The 15,895-nt window shown below is 40.6% G+C and overlaps 1 protein-coding gene across 4 annotated transcripts in view; it reads right to left on the bottom strand.

Moving 5' to 3' along the window:
• The window catches only part of PLCH1 (phospholipase C eta 1), a 162,168-nt gene that overhangs the window by 102,349 nt on the left and 43,924 nt on the right, over positions 1-15,895 (bottom strand). The window contains exon 1 of one of the 4 annotated variants that reach the window (XM_084640036.1): positions 3,675-3,772. The exons of the other annotated variants lie outside the window; for them this stretch is intronic. Coding sequence (XP_084496162.1) covers positions 3,675-3,717 — 43 coding nt within the window. The 5' untranslated portion in view covers positions 3,718-3,772. Of the gene's footprint in view, positions 1-3,674; positions 3,773-15,895 lie in introns of those variants that run through there. 4 annotated transcript variants of the gene reach the window in all.

Raw genomic sequence — 15,895 nt, 5'->3', positions numbered from 1 at the left:
GTGATCTATCTCATGAAAATAAGAGAATTCATCATCATTTGAACAAGTACAGAGCAGTCTGAGTAAAGAGAATATCAGAAGAAATGCTGTCCTGACAGAATGCAGATTTTATATTGGCAGACTCTGGCTACCTCTACCCACAGCAACTTCCTTTCCATGACTCCTCTTCCATTTTCTTTGACAGCAAGGGGAGTGAACCTGCAGTTTTGGAGCCATATGTGGAGAGATTAAAGAGGCTAGGACTTTTCAGCTTGGAAAAGAGGAGACTAACGGAGGATATGATAGAGGTATATAAAATCATGAGTGGTGTGGAGAAAGTGAATAAGGGAAAGTTATTTACTTGTTCCCATAAAATAAGAACTAAGGGCCACCAAATGAAATTAATGAGTAGCAGTTTTAAAACAAATAAAAGGAAGTTCTTCACTCAGCGTATAGTCAACCTGTGGAACTCCTTGCCTGAGGAGGTTGTCAAGGCTAGGACTATAACAAGGTTTAAAAGAGAACTGGATAAATTAATGGAGGTTAAATCCATTAATGGCTATTAGCCAGGATGGGTAAGAAATGGTGTCCCTAGCCTGTTTGTCAGAGGGTGGAGATGGATGGCAGGAGAGAAATCATTGATCATTACCTGATAGGTTCACTCCCTCTGGGGCACCTGGCTTTGGCCACTGTCGGTAGACAGGATACTGGGCTGGATGGATCTTTGGTCTGACCCAGTATGGCCGTTCTTATGTTCAGTAGCTAAAATGTTGAGGCTCTCCTCATCACCACCTGGATACATGCCTGTAACTCTGGTGTTCTGAAATACCAGCAGGTGATTCCTTCCATTTTCCTTCATGTGCCTCCCCAACCCCCACAATTTCTGCTAGGGTTTATGTCCTACCCTGAACCCTCCTGCATACCACCAGAACCTTTAAATCAGAGGTTTTCAAACTGTGGGGTGCACCCCCCTCGGGGGACATGGAGAAATGTTTGGGGCGGGCTCCAGGAGCCACCTCCACTGGTTTGGGGGGTGGGTGGCAACCAAAAATTTTAACTCAAAGTAGGAGCTCAGCTCAAAAAGTTTGAAAACTGCTGCTATAAATTGTGCCCCTCCACCCCCACCCCCCAACAGTTACGTGTCGTCTCTGGCTGCATCCAGTGTAGGGGACGGGACAGTTGGGGGACGGACAATTCTTAACTCACCAGGGTAAAACACACCTGTGCATCTTCTCTTCACCATGCTCAATAGCCTCTATTTAGATTAGACCTTTAAAGGACAAACTGTGACCCTGCTCTTACTCCCACTGGTTAGCAATTACTCACATGAGTAGTTATGTTGACTTTGAGCCTCAAACAGATATGCAGACTAGGGGTCTGACCCTGCAACACTTATTGCTAAGCATGAATCAGTGGGACTACAAATAACTGTATGCACTTCATCTGGTAGCAAGCATTTGTAATGTTGGGTCCTATAGCAGATCACTTCGTCCAACACTAAAAGGGAAGCACTTCTTACAAGTATTACAAGGGCTCTGGCTGTGCCATCCTTACCAGTTCATACTCTCCCTTGAGCACAGAGCCTGTAACCACTCTTGATTCTTATGTGGACTGCATAAAGATGGGGCGAGACGCCTGCCTTCCTCTCATTCCCATTACACTCTGTGGAAGGTCCAGGCATAATACTAGCCTCAAATGAGGACCGATTGGGGATTAAGGCTATGTTGACAAGATAACAGAAATTTTTTTTATATAACACATTTATTTCACACATGTAAAAATCTAACTGACACATTTTCCCCTGAGGGTATCTGTAAAATACTGGTCAAACAGCATTATTATCATTAAGCTATAACATGAGCTATAAACCCAGGGGGCCCAGTTTAGCTCTTAACTGCACCGACGCAACTTCACTGAAGTAATGGGGTTGCACAGATGTAACCGAGAGGAGAATATGGACCATCTTTTGTAAAAATGGAGTGCGGCAAACTTGAGCTGCACAAATCAAATATGCAAGGGGAACTGGGTTGTATTGTACTTATATTTATTTTTACTCTTTGTCCTTGAGCTGCCTTCTCCCACAAAGAGGAATGACAGTGTTACAAACTGAGCAGGATTAAAGAAAATGTACATTAGACAGTTAATGTTACATTTGGCAGGAGGAAAAGTAGCTACCAAATGGCCTTTGAAAGAACTACAACATAAATTAAATATTTCAGTCTGAAATGTGCCTATCTGTGGATGCACACTTTGAAATAAGCTCTGTTACACAAAGGAACTTATAAGAGCTAAAAAGCTAAACCAATAAAGTCTGATTTATCTCTACCACTTCTAAAGGCTTTAGCAAAGCTCCCTTTTAAAAAGCTAATTCTTGTATCCCCCCTTTACATCCTTTGCTTCCTAAAACAGATGGAGTGGCACTTTGTCCTCTTTACTTCACCATATACATAAACTTAATTTAGAGTTTTGTGTAACGAAAATAGAAACCTCCAAAATATAAATACAGTTCTTGGAAAAGTAATATACCAAATCCTCAATACATGTGTCCCTTCTCCTAGAGGACAGACCAATAAATCTCATTCCCAGCATCTTATTTATGGATTAGAGAACACCAATGTCCATTCAGATAGCATCAGATATTGGTAACAGTCAGAAAATATTTATCATAATAAATTACAACATGGTAAATACAAATTGCCATGAAGAAAGTTAGTATCCGAACTTTGAAAAAATCAATGAATAAGTCTGTTAGTCTTAAAAAGATACTTGGGACAAATATCACTAAGCTATTTTTGGAATATTTCAGAATAAAAGATATTGCTGAAAAATGTTTTCTGAACTTAGAGAAACCAGTCCCTTGCCAAATTTATCCAAACACTTCCAATATTTTTAATATTTTAGTGTATTTAAATATTTTTATTTTAATGTTGATGTTGATCTATTGTAACTTTTTCTTTAAAAGCACACTACCTAAAACCATTACTAAAGACAGGCAGCATACAAAAGGTATAACATATTTAACGGATAGGATCATGATTTCTTCCTCTATTTCACCATATCAATTATTTTCATCCCATTTACAGGCTTAAGCTAATTACAGTTTTCCACCCACCACTTACTTTAGTTGAACAATATTAGATTTCATAAATTGCAAATTACTGAAAAAAATTGTTCAGATCTTCTTTCTTACATAATGCTCATATACTCCTTGGTAGGACATATATACTTCAACATATATTGTCTGATCAGAACTTTATACACAATTTGCCTAGATACACACTATTTGTAAGTGCTACTGGAGTAAAATAGGTGAGGTTCTTATGCAAGCCTGTAGTGTATATCATGGCAAAATGACTTGTAGATTAAACGGTCAGGAATGTTTATATTGGCAAGTAATTTGTATTAATTTAAAATGACACAGAAGTACAGTTTGTCAGTCTGATGAAAGTGATAGCTCATACAAGCCCACGTTTTAACGGGGACACATACTTCTGAATGAATGAAAAAAAAAATTTTTTTCCACTCAAAATACACAGTAATATCTACCACAATTATTTCATGATATCAATGTCCAAATAAATGTAAAATGCAACTTACCATTGATGAAGTATAAAATATATATGATCTTTCCTATATACATGTCGAGAAATGTACATGATCTTTCTATAGTATTTCCAAAACCAAAAAATCCTTACCTTTTTCTGGACTTAAATTTTTATATACTTCAAGGTCTGCCATTAAATTTATTATTGTTATGCATTATTGACAGACACAATGGAATATCTCCCTGAAGGAAAGCCTCGATTCAGTCTTCATGTCTACAGAGATAAAACATTTGGAAAGCAGTCCTTAGAACTAGATGAGAATTCTGCCAGTGCTGTCATTTGTGAGTCATAATGAGGTCTCTGTGATCCATAAGACAGAGACGGGAAAATATAAATCCATGAGATATTATACAACTTTGTTCAAAGCTGAAAAGCACAGCCTGACAGGAAAACTGGAAGCATCTGCCTTGTGTGGCTGCTATTGTGGGAATGCAGGAGCTGTGACTACTTTTGGTCTGAGACATGCATGCAAGTATAAAGATGAAGACCCTCAAGGCACTAAATGTGCATAATGCCTGTGAAGAGCAGGTCTTTAAGGGTCAAGGAAATCCTTCCCATACCTATGGTGGGTCAGAAACTGATTAGCATACTTCAGTTTAAGAATGGGTGAGTGGCGCAGCCTGAATGCTGAAGATGAATCTCACTCAAAAGTAAGTCTCAGCATCTGCAGCCGAGGGAATCCATGAAGTGGAAGAAGTAGTCGTCTTGTCCTTTCCCAGTTTTCATTTTAGCAATAAAGACATTTTTCAAAGGTTTCTTCATGTCATATGCATTAAAACGAATGCACCACAGAAAAGGCTGCAATGCTTCCATCTAACTTAGGGTCTGATCCTGCAAGGTGCTGAGCACAGGAATGTCACTCATCAGGGCCCTACCAAATTCACAGTCCATTCTGGTTAATTTCACAGTCATGGGATTTTAAAAATAATAATTTTCATTACTTCAACTATTTAAATCTGAAATTCCATGGTGAGGGGGTTGTGGTACTGATACCCTTACTTCTGCGCTGCTGCTGGCAGGGCGCTGCCTTCAGAGCTGCACACCTGGCCAGCAGCTGCCACTCTCCGGCTGCCCAGCTCTGAAGGCAGCACAGAAGTAAGGGTGGCAATACCACAATCCCCCTAAAATAACCTTGCAACACCTCCCCCACCTCACCCCCGCAACTCCCTTTTGGGTCAGGACCCCCAATTTGAGAAACGTGGGTCTGTCCTGTGAAATCTGTATAGTATAGGGTAAAAGCACACAAAAGACCAGATTTCTTGGGGGGGAGACCAGATTTCACACTCGGTTACACATTTTTCATGGCTGTGAATTTGGTAGGGCCCTACTCATCTGAGAAGAACTTCAAGAATTCTGACTCCCAGTCCCCTGATCACTGAACAACACTTCCTGACTCAGGGACTTGTTAAGTAACTACAAACCCATACAGGTGTTTCATAAAATGAATCAAATCCATTCAGCAAGAATAAAAGATTGTATCCACATTCTGACTGTAACTAACACCCAGAAACATATGTACTTGGTTGTGGAAGGGGAGTGTAGATTAGTTTGCAAGGCAGAGGGGGAAGTTGCTCATTCTCCCTGACCATGGTAAATACTACATCAGTCACCAGGATGGTCTTCCATTGTGCTCCTTCCTGAGCACTGGGGAACACGGGAGCCATGGGAAGTGTGAGCAAGCTTGTGCAGAAAGTGGAGGATCTGTCTTTAGGGCTCTACTGAAAATAGGAGCCAAGCAGAAGACAGAATACAAGTAGATTTGATATATGTTTCAAATTCAGAGTTCACTACCTCTCAAGTGTTGATGACACACATAGCAGGGTTCCCTGCAATCAAGATATATTCATGATGGACTGCAGCATACCAGGAAACAGGCACGCAGAATACCCAGCAGGTGCAAAGTCTGCAAAAGAAATCTAAAACCCACCTTTGCATTGTCATTAATAATATTCATACTTTGTGCTTCTACTAACTCTTTCAACTACATGCAACATGATTTACAAACTAATTAACTCATACAAACTTATGAGATAGCTAAGTAATATCATCCTCATTTTACAGATGGGGAAACTGAGGCACAGAGAAGCTATGTGATTTTCCCACCACTACAATTGCTATTGGAGCCAGAATTAGAATTCAGAGCTCCTGACTCCTAGCCCAATACTCAAAACAGCAGACAGCACTTCTACTTCATAGTAACTATGGGTACGCAGTATGTTGTATCTTTGCTGAAGCCAATGGCAGCTTCACACAAAGCAAGCTTGCAGATATTGGGCCCTATACAAACTCATCTACATTTATACCATTCATCTTTTCCAAGATGTTTTAGAGAAGAACTCCTGAGGGTTTTCAATGGATCACCAACTGAATATGAGAAAAGGACTTGCTCACACTTAATATATCACCCTCTCACAAGATGAAACAGCAAACAAACAACAGATGAAGAGTCTTTTATATTGACCCCCAAGACAACAATAAAAGCCTCAATCCAATATGCTGCCTTCCCCCAGCATTTCAGGAGACCTATATGGTACACAATACATGCACTGAAGTACCTGGCTATCAGTCTGCAAGAAGACTTTCATTCGATAGAAGCACCACAGTGAAGCTGTTAGTTATAATCTGAGCTGCACAGATTTACATTCCAATGTAGTGATCTGTTATACATGCAAAAAATATTAAAATAAACTGTCTCACTGAATTCCAATTTTAAATTCTTGATATAATCAGACTACTCTCAATTACATATTATTAGGTACTAATTACTGCACATGCTTTAATGATTTAGTACCCAGAAACAATCTCAGCTCCATTATAACTATAATTTTGTTTTATTCCATAATATCATCTATACAATGCATCCTTTAACTTGACACTTCCTCTGGAAGAACGCCTGCCCGGTGATTTATTGATCCATCCCTTGATGTTTGGGCTTTAAAATATTACTTCTCTTTTCTTTTTTAAAGGCATAACGGCTTAAAAGATAAGCCATTTTAAAATTTAAAGCATGGTGAATGAATTAGCAAGAACATCACAATAAAGATATCAACATAATTCAAACTATCTATGCTAACCTACATGAGAAATGCTTGTAGCTATATTTAGCTTGAAATATCAACACAACTCAGTAGTGACATATCAGATTTATGTCAAATCCCTAGCACTGTCATTCAGAGAGGGATCTGAAGTTGATGCACACATGAAGACAGCCTCTAGATTACAGTTAGGCTGTCTGGAAAGGGAAAAGTCAAAGGCAACAAACTCATTTTGCACCACCTGATACAATATCCCGGTCTTACTTAAATACTAGCTGAGTCAACCTCATACTGTTCCAGTTTTCCTGCTTTCAGCTCAAACCACTATAAATAACAGTGAAAAGAACCAGCAACTTAATGGTAGGAATAGCAATGTACATGGGATCCTCTAACAGTTTTGAATGTGAAACACTGAAAACAAAATTCTGCCTTGAACATTCAATTTTGCATCAAAATATCACAATTTCAGTATAAAATGTATCAAACAGTATAATATGTTTCATATATGTTCAGGATAAGAATTTGGCAGTATGAAATTAGTTTCTACTAGCTGCGTTAAATAAATATTAATGTTCCTGGTACATAACAGTACAGCTTTCCAAGGCCAATACTGTATCCAGAAGACTGGAAAGGGGCAAATATAGTGCCCATCTATGAAAAGGGAAATAAGGACAACATAGGGAATTACAGACCAGTCAGCTTAATTTCTGTACCTAGAAAGATAATGGAGCAAATAATTAAGCAATCAATTTGCAAACACCTAGAAGATAATAAGGTGATAAATAACAGTCAGCATGGATTTGTCAAGAATAAATCATGTCAAACCAACCTGATAGCTTTCTTTGACAGGGTAACAAGCCTTGTGGATGGGGGGAAGCGGTAGATGTGGTATATCTTAAGTAAGGCTTTTGATACTGTCTCGCATGACCTTCTCATAAACAAACTAGGGAAATGCAACTTAGATGGAGCTACTATAAGGTGGGTGTATAACTGGTTGGAAAATCATTCTCAGAGAGTAGTTAACAGTGGTTCACAGTCATGCTGGAAGGGCATAACGAGTGGGGTCCCGCAAGGATTGGTTCTGGGTCCGGTTCTGTTCAATATCTTCATAAATGATTTAGATGATGGCATAGAGAGTACACTTATAAAGTTTGTGGACGATACCAAGGTGGGCGGGGAGTGCTTTGGAGGATAGGATTAAAATTCTAAATGATCTGGACAAACTGGAGAAGTGGTCTGAAGTAAATAGGATGAAATTAAATCAAGACAAATGCAAAGTACTCCACTTAGGAAGGAACAATCAGTTGCACACATACAAAATGGGAAATGACTACCTAGGAAGGAGTACTGCGGAAAGGGATCTGGGGGTCATAGTGGATTACAAGCTAAATATGAGTCAACAGTTTTGGTTTTTTTTGCAAAAAAAGTGAACATCATTCTGGGATGTATTAGCAGGAGTATTGTAAGCAAGACACGAGAAGTAATTCTTCTGCTCTACTCTGTGCTGATTAGGCCTCAGCTGGAGTATTGTGTTCAGTTACATTTCAGGAAACATGTGGACAAATTGGAGAAAGTCCGGAGAAGAGCAACAAAAATGATTAAAAGTCTAGAAAACATGACCTATGAGGGAAGATTGAAAAAAATTGGGTTTGTTTAGTCTGGAAAAGAGAAGACTGAGAGGGACATGATAACAGTTTTCAAGTACATAAAAGGTTGTTACAAGGCAGAGGGAGAAAAATTGTTCTTCTTAACATCTGAGGATAGGACAAGAAGTAATGGGTTTAAATTGTAGCAAGGGCAGTGTAGGTTGGACATTAGGAAAAACTTCCTGTCAGAGTGGTTAAGCACTAGAATAAATTGCCTAAGGAGGTTGTGGAATCTCCATCATCGGGGATTTTTAAGATCAGGTTGGACAAATACCTGTCAGAGGGGGTCTAGATAATACTTAGTCCTGCCTTGAGTGCAGGGGACTGGACTAGACGACCTCTCGAGGTCCCTTCTAGTTCTATGATTCCACAAAATACACATTTATTCAAATGCTTGCCTTGAAAATGAAATATTCTTATTTAATCCTCTCTCCCTCCACTCTTATTTGTTATTCAACTCTATCGTTCTATTATTTTAACTCTGTAAAGCATTTTGAGATACAGTCTGTAAGTAAATTGAGATGCAAAATAGCTAGGGCAGGGCCTAAGTGCTATGCCTGTCAGTGTTTGCAGGGTAAGCACATAAAAACTGTATTATATTGTCGCAAATTATGGTTTTAAATATATATATATATAATTTATAGATAAAATGTAACTATCTGAAAGGATTTAGAACGCAAAGAAACTAAAGATCAGTATAACAGAATACTAAAGTGCATTATATTATTTAGCCACTAGGTGGTGCTATGTGTAACATACCTTATAAAGCTAACCTCAGCCATACCTGACAGAGCATTCAAGGCTCTTACAGTGAACATATCCAATGTAAAAAGAAAAGGAGTACTTATGGCACCTTAGAGACTAACAAATTTATTTGCGCATAAGCTTTCGTGAGCTACAGCTCACTTCATTCAGTGCATCTAATGAAGTGAGCTGTAGCTCACGAAAGCTTATGCTCAAATAAATTGGTTAGTCTCTAAGGTGCCACAAGTCCTCCTTTTCTTTTTGCGAATACAGACTAACACGGCTGCTACTCTGAAACCTGTCATTATGCAAGGCACTGAATTTAGCCGTATGGAGTGGAAATCTATCCACTTCATGAAAAAACTCGTACAGATACAGACAGACATCATCTTCCTTTCCAAATGCAAACAGATGGACATCATACCAAAAGGACTGAAGGTAAAAAATCCATTACAATCTACATACCACACAGACTATGCTGACAGCTTGTGCCACACACTCTCAAAAGTCCACTGAATGCATCCGATGAAGTGAGCTGTAGCTCACGAAAGCTCATGCTCAAATAAATTGGTTAGTCTCTAAGGTGCCACAAGTACTCCTTTTCTTTTTGCGAATACAGACTAACACGGCTGCTACTCTGAAACCTGTCATATCCAGTGTGTATCTCTCTGAGAAGGAAGCTCAGTGGCCAGTCCATATCTGGTACAGCAGCCCTGCAACCTACTGTGTGCATGCACTGCATGATGTAAACCTTCTTAGTGAAAAAGATACCTGACACTAGAAGGCTCAGTTATCTAGCAGACAAATGCATAACGATCCAGTGACAGGATCCTGAGGCTAGAAAAATTCAAACTAGTAATAAGGCAAACAGAATAATTAACCACGGGAATAGGCTATCAGGGGATGTGGTGGAGTCTCTATTATTTGATGTCTTCTGGGCTAGATGTGGTTGAACTAGAGTATATCTTTCAGAAAGCAAGTTATCAGGCTCAGGTTAGAAGATACTGGGAGAAATGCTATAGCCTGCATTGTGCAGGAAATCAGAACTGATGATCCTAATGATCCTTTCTGGCCTTAAAATCTCTGAGTGAGAAACTCACCCCTACTCCAGTCCCTATACATTGGGGAAAAAGGCAGGAGTAGCTTAAAAGAATTAAAAGGGGCTCTAAACATCCTGGTTCCTGCTGAGAAAAGGATCTTTGGCACTGGCACTGCAGAAGCCATCCTTAAGGCTGCTCACTGAGGGCTGCATAAGTCCTGCTGTAGAGGGTATGCCAGGAGCAGGGTGGCAAGAGGGCAAAGATTTCAGGCAGCACTGCAGCCCACTAGGCAACACCAAGAGGCTGACTTAATTTAAACAGGATCCCCAGGACTATTTAAATTATGCCGAGGCCTCTCCAACAGCCACAGCAGCCTAGGATTGGTAGCTGCAAAGGATGCTTTAGAAAGAGTCACCTTACATACCCACCCCTGGGCTGTAAATTGTCACTCTATGAAACTAAACAAATATTTCAGAAGCATAAATCCTACACCTACTTCCTGCTCTATGATCACCGAAGGCCCTGAACATACTGGAACTGGTGCAATTCTGGTGAGGTGGGTGATGGGCTGCAGGAAGCCCTTACAGGGTTTCTCCACCACAGAACTCTGCTGTGATGCGGCTCCCTCCATCCCAGCACACAAAGGGGTAGACACAGGAGGTGAGTAGGCCCGATAGGATCTACCAGCTGAACATCTATCCATTCCTATGCAAAGGATGAACACAGCAGTTGAGTGCAGACGACTGCAGAATCTGAGGCTACAGCAGCAGCTGCTGCATGATCCAATACCATTCCACAGACTGAGGGGACGTTTCCTTCCCCTCCCTAAACCCTGTGGGCTTACTATTTTCCCCTTTGTGCCTGAACAATACGAAAATACCACATTTTGTTGTATATTTAGTATAAGGATATTACTTTTCATTGCCAAAAACTATTGCTTCTTGACAGGCAAGAATTTTAAGCACCAAAAAGACATCTTAACAGGAATATGCACAAGAAAAAGAGAAAAAGATGGTGCACACTTTACAGCAAAGTATTCATTTACCAATAAATGAGATTGTGGCTTAATTATTAGATCTTGAAATTACAACATCACAAGAATTTTAATTTTCTGCTTCACCAGTTCGTCTCTTTCTCTGTCAAAGTAGCTGGAAACAGTTACAAAGGCTAATTTTGCTAACGAGCATGGAGAGCAGATATATAGAACTTTTCTCTCCTACAATAAATAATGAAATAAGAAAACAATAATATTTTAGCACTTCATCTAAATTTAATCTAATTTTGACCTAAACTGTAATACAATCTCTTCATGAAAAGTCATCTAGCAATGAATAAAATTTCATATTATCTGCATCAGAAATCTGCCATCTTTATCAGATTAAAGATTTATATTGATTTTTCTACTCTATACGTGACAAGTGAAGAGGATGTTCTTTGGAAAGATGGCAAATACAGGCAGAAGAGAATAGAGATATACACATGAACAGAATTGAACGGTCTGGTGCATTTTTGGAAACCTCTTATGCAAGAGAGATCCCAGAAGCAGTGAAATGTCCTGCCTTCATCCAGAGATATACCATTTGATATTCACAGACATCTGAAAGGTGTGCATGTGTTTGATGGCAGATGGGGAGGCAGCTAATTCATAAATTTGATATACATTGTTTATATTTATTAATTTAAAATTGCATATTTAATTGCTATCTTTCCATAAATTTGTTTACCTCAATTATAATTGGCTCTTTAAAAGGCAGATGAATGAATGAACTCTCTACATGTTTCTGTAGTCAGATTGTAAATTCAAGCACAAATTATTGCATTAGATCTTTGTTTTAATTCCCTCAGGTGTCTTTATAATTTGAAATTGATTAAGAATGTGAATTCTGCAATCTGTATCAGGCACTTATGGCACTGTAGCCTTAAGTTCAGGCTTGAAAAAGGCTTCAACCAAGCTCATTATATAGCACTGCCCATCAGCGAAATGAAGCCTAACAAATATGTGCTATTTTGAAAATAATTTAATAATGTTTTAGTAAGTTCTTGTGCTCTAGTGATTAGGCAAGATTTTTACTGGTAAAAAATGAAAAATAATCAGCATTTCTACAAATATAGCCTAAAGTATTGTGTTATGTTACTATTCCTTGAGTACAAAAATCCAAGACCATTGGAGCAAAAAATATTACAAGAAGTTGCACAATGGTTAGAAGAAATGGAAGAAATATATAGTATATTTTGTCTTAAGCAATCTCTCAAGAAACTTTCCAAGACTGGCTGCTTAACAAAGGTAGGTGTTTGTCACATAAAGATGGAGCAGAACTGTACTCATTACATTTGGGGAATCTTGGCCCAATCTTTGAGGGAGGTTGCACTGTACAAATTTAACTGTAGTTATATTTAAGTCATGCAGTCTAGTTGTAACTGTGTCGGTCCCAGGATATTAGAGAGAGAAGGTGGATGAGGTAATATGTTTAACTGAATCAACTTCTCTCTCACCAACAAAAATTGGTTCAATAAAAGATATTACCTCACCCCCTTGTCTCTAATATTTAGGTTAGGAATTTGGAGTAAATTGTGGGGCCGGGGGTGGTTGAATTGAGTGCTCCTGAAAGTGAGAGATAATAGCAAAGGCCGGAGTCATACATAATGTAGACCAGCACTGAGCAGCCCTGCTGCCTGCGGCTGGATGGGTCTGCAGTCTGGTGCTCCTGTGTTGGGCAGAAGGGTCATAGAATCATAGAATCATAGAATATCAGGGTTGGAAGGGACCCCAGAAGGTCATCTAGTCCAACCCCCTGCTCGAAGCAGGACCAATTCCCAGTTAAATCATCCCAGCCAGGGCTTTGTCAAGCCTGACCTTAAAAACCTCTAAGGAAGGAGATTCTACCACCTCCCTAGGTAACGCATTCCAGTGTTTCACCACCCTCTTAGTGAAAAAGTTTTTCCTAATATCCAATCTAAACCTCCCCCACTGCAACTTGAGACCATTACTCCTCGTTCTGTCATCTGCTACCATTGAGAACAGTCTAGAGCCATCCTCTTTGGAACCCCCTTTCAGGTAGTTGAAAGCAGCTATCAAATCCCCCCTCATTCTTCTCTTCTGCAGGCTAAACAATCCCAGCTCCCTCAGCCTCTCCTCATAACTCATGTGTTCCAGTCCCCTAATCATTTTTGTTGCCCTTTGCTGGACTCTCTCCAATTTATCCACATCCTTCTTGAAGTGTGGGGCCCAAAACTGGACACAGTACTCCAGATGAGGCCTCACCAATGTCGAATAGAGGGGAACGATCACATCCCTCGATCTGCTCGCTATGCCCCTACTTATACATCCCAAAATGCCATTGGCCTTCTTGGCAACAAGGGCACACTGCTGACTCATATCCAGCTTCTCGTCCACTGTCACCCCTAGGTCCTTTTCCGCAGAACTGCTGCCTAGCCATTCGGTCCCTAGTCTGTAGCTGTGCATTGGGTTCTTCCGTCCTAAGTGCAGGACCCTGCACTTATCCTTATTGAACCTCATCAGATTTCTTTTGGCCCAATCCTCCAATTTGTCTAGGTCCTTCTGTATCCTATCCCTCCCCTCCAGCGTATCTACCACTCCTCCCAGTTTAGTATCATCCGCAAATTTGCTGAGAGTGCAATCCACACCATCCTCCAGATCATTTATGAAGATATTGAACAAAACCGGCCCCAGGACCGACCCTTGGGGTACTCCACTTGATACCGGCTGCGAACTAGACATGGAGCCATTGATCACTACCCGTTGAGCCCGACAATCTAGCCAGCTTTCTATCCACCTTATAGTGCATAGGGTCACTGCACAGCATCAGTTAGTAAGTATTATGTTTCAAAGTTATTTGTTTAGCGCCAACAGTGCGCTGTGTGCTTTAATAAATAGGCCTGAGGACACTTCCCCTGCCTCAAGGGGCACTGGAGTCTAAGGCTCCGATTCACAAAAGTATCCATATCAGGACCGCACTTAAGCAAATGCTTTAATGCTTTCCTGAACAAGGCCTCACCTTGATCTTAAAGAGTAGAATAATACATCTCTCATTCTCCCTTCTCACCTCTCCACAATGTTCTCTGTTCCTGCTGGCTCAGGGAACTGAAGACTAAGCTCAGTACCTGATCTGCTCCAGGAGACACAAAAACAATGGAGTAGCAATCCAAGTCATTTCCAGTTGCTCAAGCTGAACTCTTTGAACCTTCACATAAAATGATCAGTTTTCATCTGCTGGTCTGATCACATATATTAACATGAACTAACTGGCCACCTGCAAGGCTGGGGGAGGGAGGAGGGGGTTGGTTTGTTTGAAATCAGGTTTATAATATGGGCTGGTCAGCTTGACACTAGCAAGTGAAAAATCATTTATGGGCATCTCTGCTCCAGGAACTACGAGCAACGGCTTCTGTCCTAGCTCCTTTGCCTGCCCAGCAGCACCACTAGGGGTAAGAAAGAGGCAATCCATCTACCCACCATTCCCCTCCCTGCAGCAGCTGCTTCTCCTGGCAGAGAACTAGGATGCCCAGATAGCAAGGATGAAAAATTGGGACAGAGTGTGAGGGGTAATAGGCGCCTGTATAAGAAAAAGCCCCAAATATTGGGACTGTCCCTATAAAATCGGGACATCTGGTCATATTACAGAGAGAACCTCTGTGTTTGCCTCCCCTGCCTCCCCCCATCCCTTTGAACAGAAACTCCACCTCTATCTGTGGAGACCTGCTCCCAACCCTGCCAGTTGTCATGGAGACGCTCTCTCCTGCACCCAACAGCCTTGGGGACCTCCCCTGTTCCCCACACGCCAACAACCTGGGAGGACTCCCAAATCCTCCACCCATTCTTCTGTGCTACACACACAGTCTTCAGAGACCCCAACTTCCCTTCACAAACACACACGCAGCCTTGTGAGACCCCAACTCCCCCCCAAACACAGGTCCACACAGTCTTGTGAGACATCTACCTTCCTCTACTCTCTCACTCTCTCTCTCTCTCTCACACACACACACACACACACACACACAGTAGACTCCTGACTCTCCCATACACAGCCATGGCGAATGATGTTCAAATATATCAAGTAGCTTCTGACTTGAGATTTTGAGCTTTGTTTTATCCTCCTAAAGAGAGACAGAGCCAAAATTTGCCAAACAGTGTCCGAGGCCAGCAAACAAAACAATTATACATTTTATACTATAAAACCCCTGATAAAATGTTCTTGTGTTGCCTTGTGCAAGTTTCCACAGCCTGGAGACTGGAGGTACTTTGTGTCTGTTGGCTCATATCCGTTTAGACCGAGGGTGTGTGTGTGTGTGTGTGTGGAGGATTAGGTTCATCCAGTCCTGAAGAGAGTTATTACAAACATAACTATTTAACCTATTTTTCATATTGGAGCCAGGTTTTGTAATGGGAAACTACTAAAACATCTGTTTTTAACTAGCTTGAGCCCAGCTGTGTCTCTAATTTGTTATTCTCTACACATACGTACTACTGTATCTCTCCTTTAGTGAAGAAAACTGACATTGTTGCTTCAGGACATGCAGAGATTCCCTGGAGTACAAGATATATCAGCAACAGCCTCCACTTCTGTGACCAGAAATTTCAGACATAAGCAGACAAGAATTTTAATATCATGCAAATGCAGTTAGTAACAGCTTTTCCTAATAAAATTAGAGAAGGATAAGAAATCCTGAAGCAATGCAGACATGTTACATGCTTGAGCGTAACATGCATGGAATGTTCAGCTACTACTTAAACACAACTTGTTAGACCCATGTGGAAGGGATACAATTAGGTCTACTCCTGGCCTGCAAAATAACATACACACATATGCAGATACCTACAGACTTCA

The sequence above is a fragment of the Lepidochelys olivacea genome, assembly GCF_965140295.1.
Source record: "Lepidochelys olivacea isolate rLepOli2 genome assembly, chromosome: 9".
In the NCBI taxonomy this organism is placed as follows: domain Eukaryota; kingdom Metazoa; phylum Chordata; order Testudines; family Cheloniidae; genus Lepidochelys; species Lepidochelys olivacea.
Note: the sequence above shows the minus strand (reverse complement) of the source record. Positions and strands in the feature narration are given on the sequence as shown.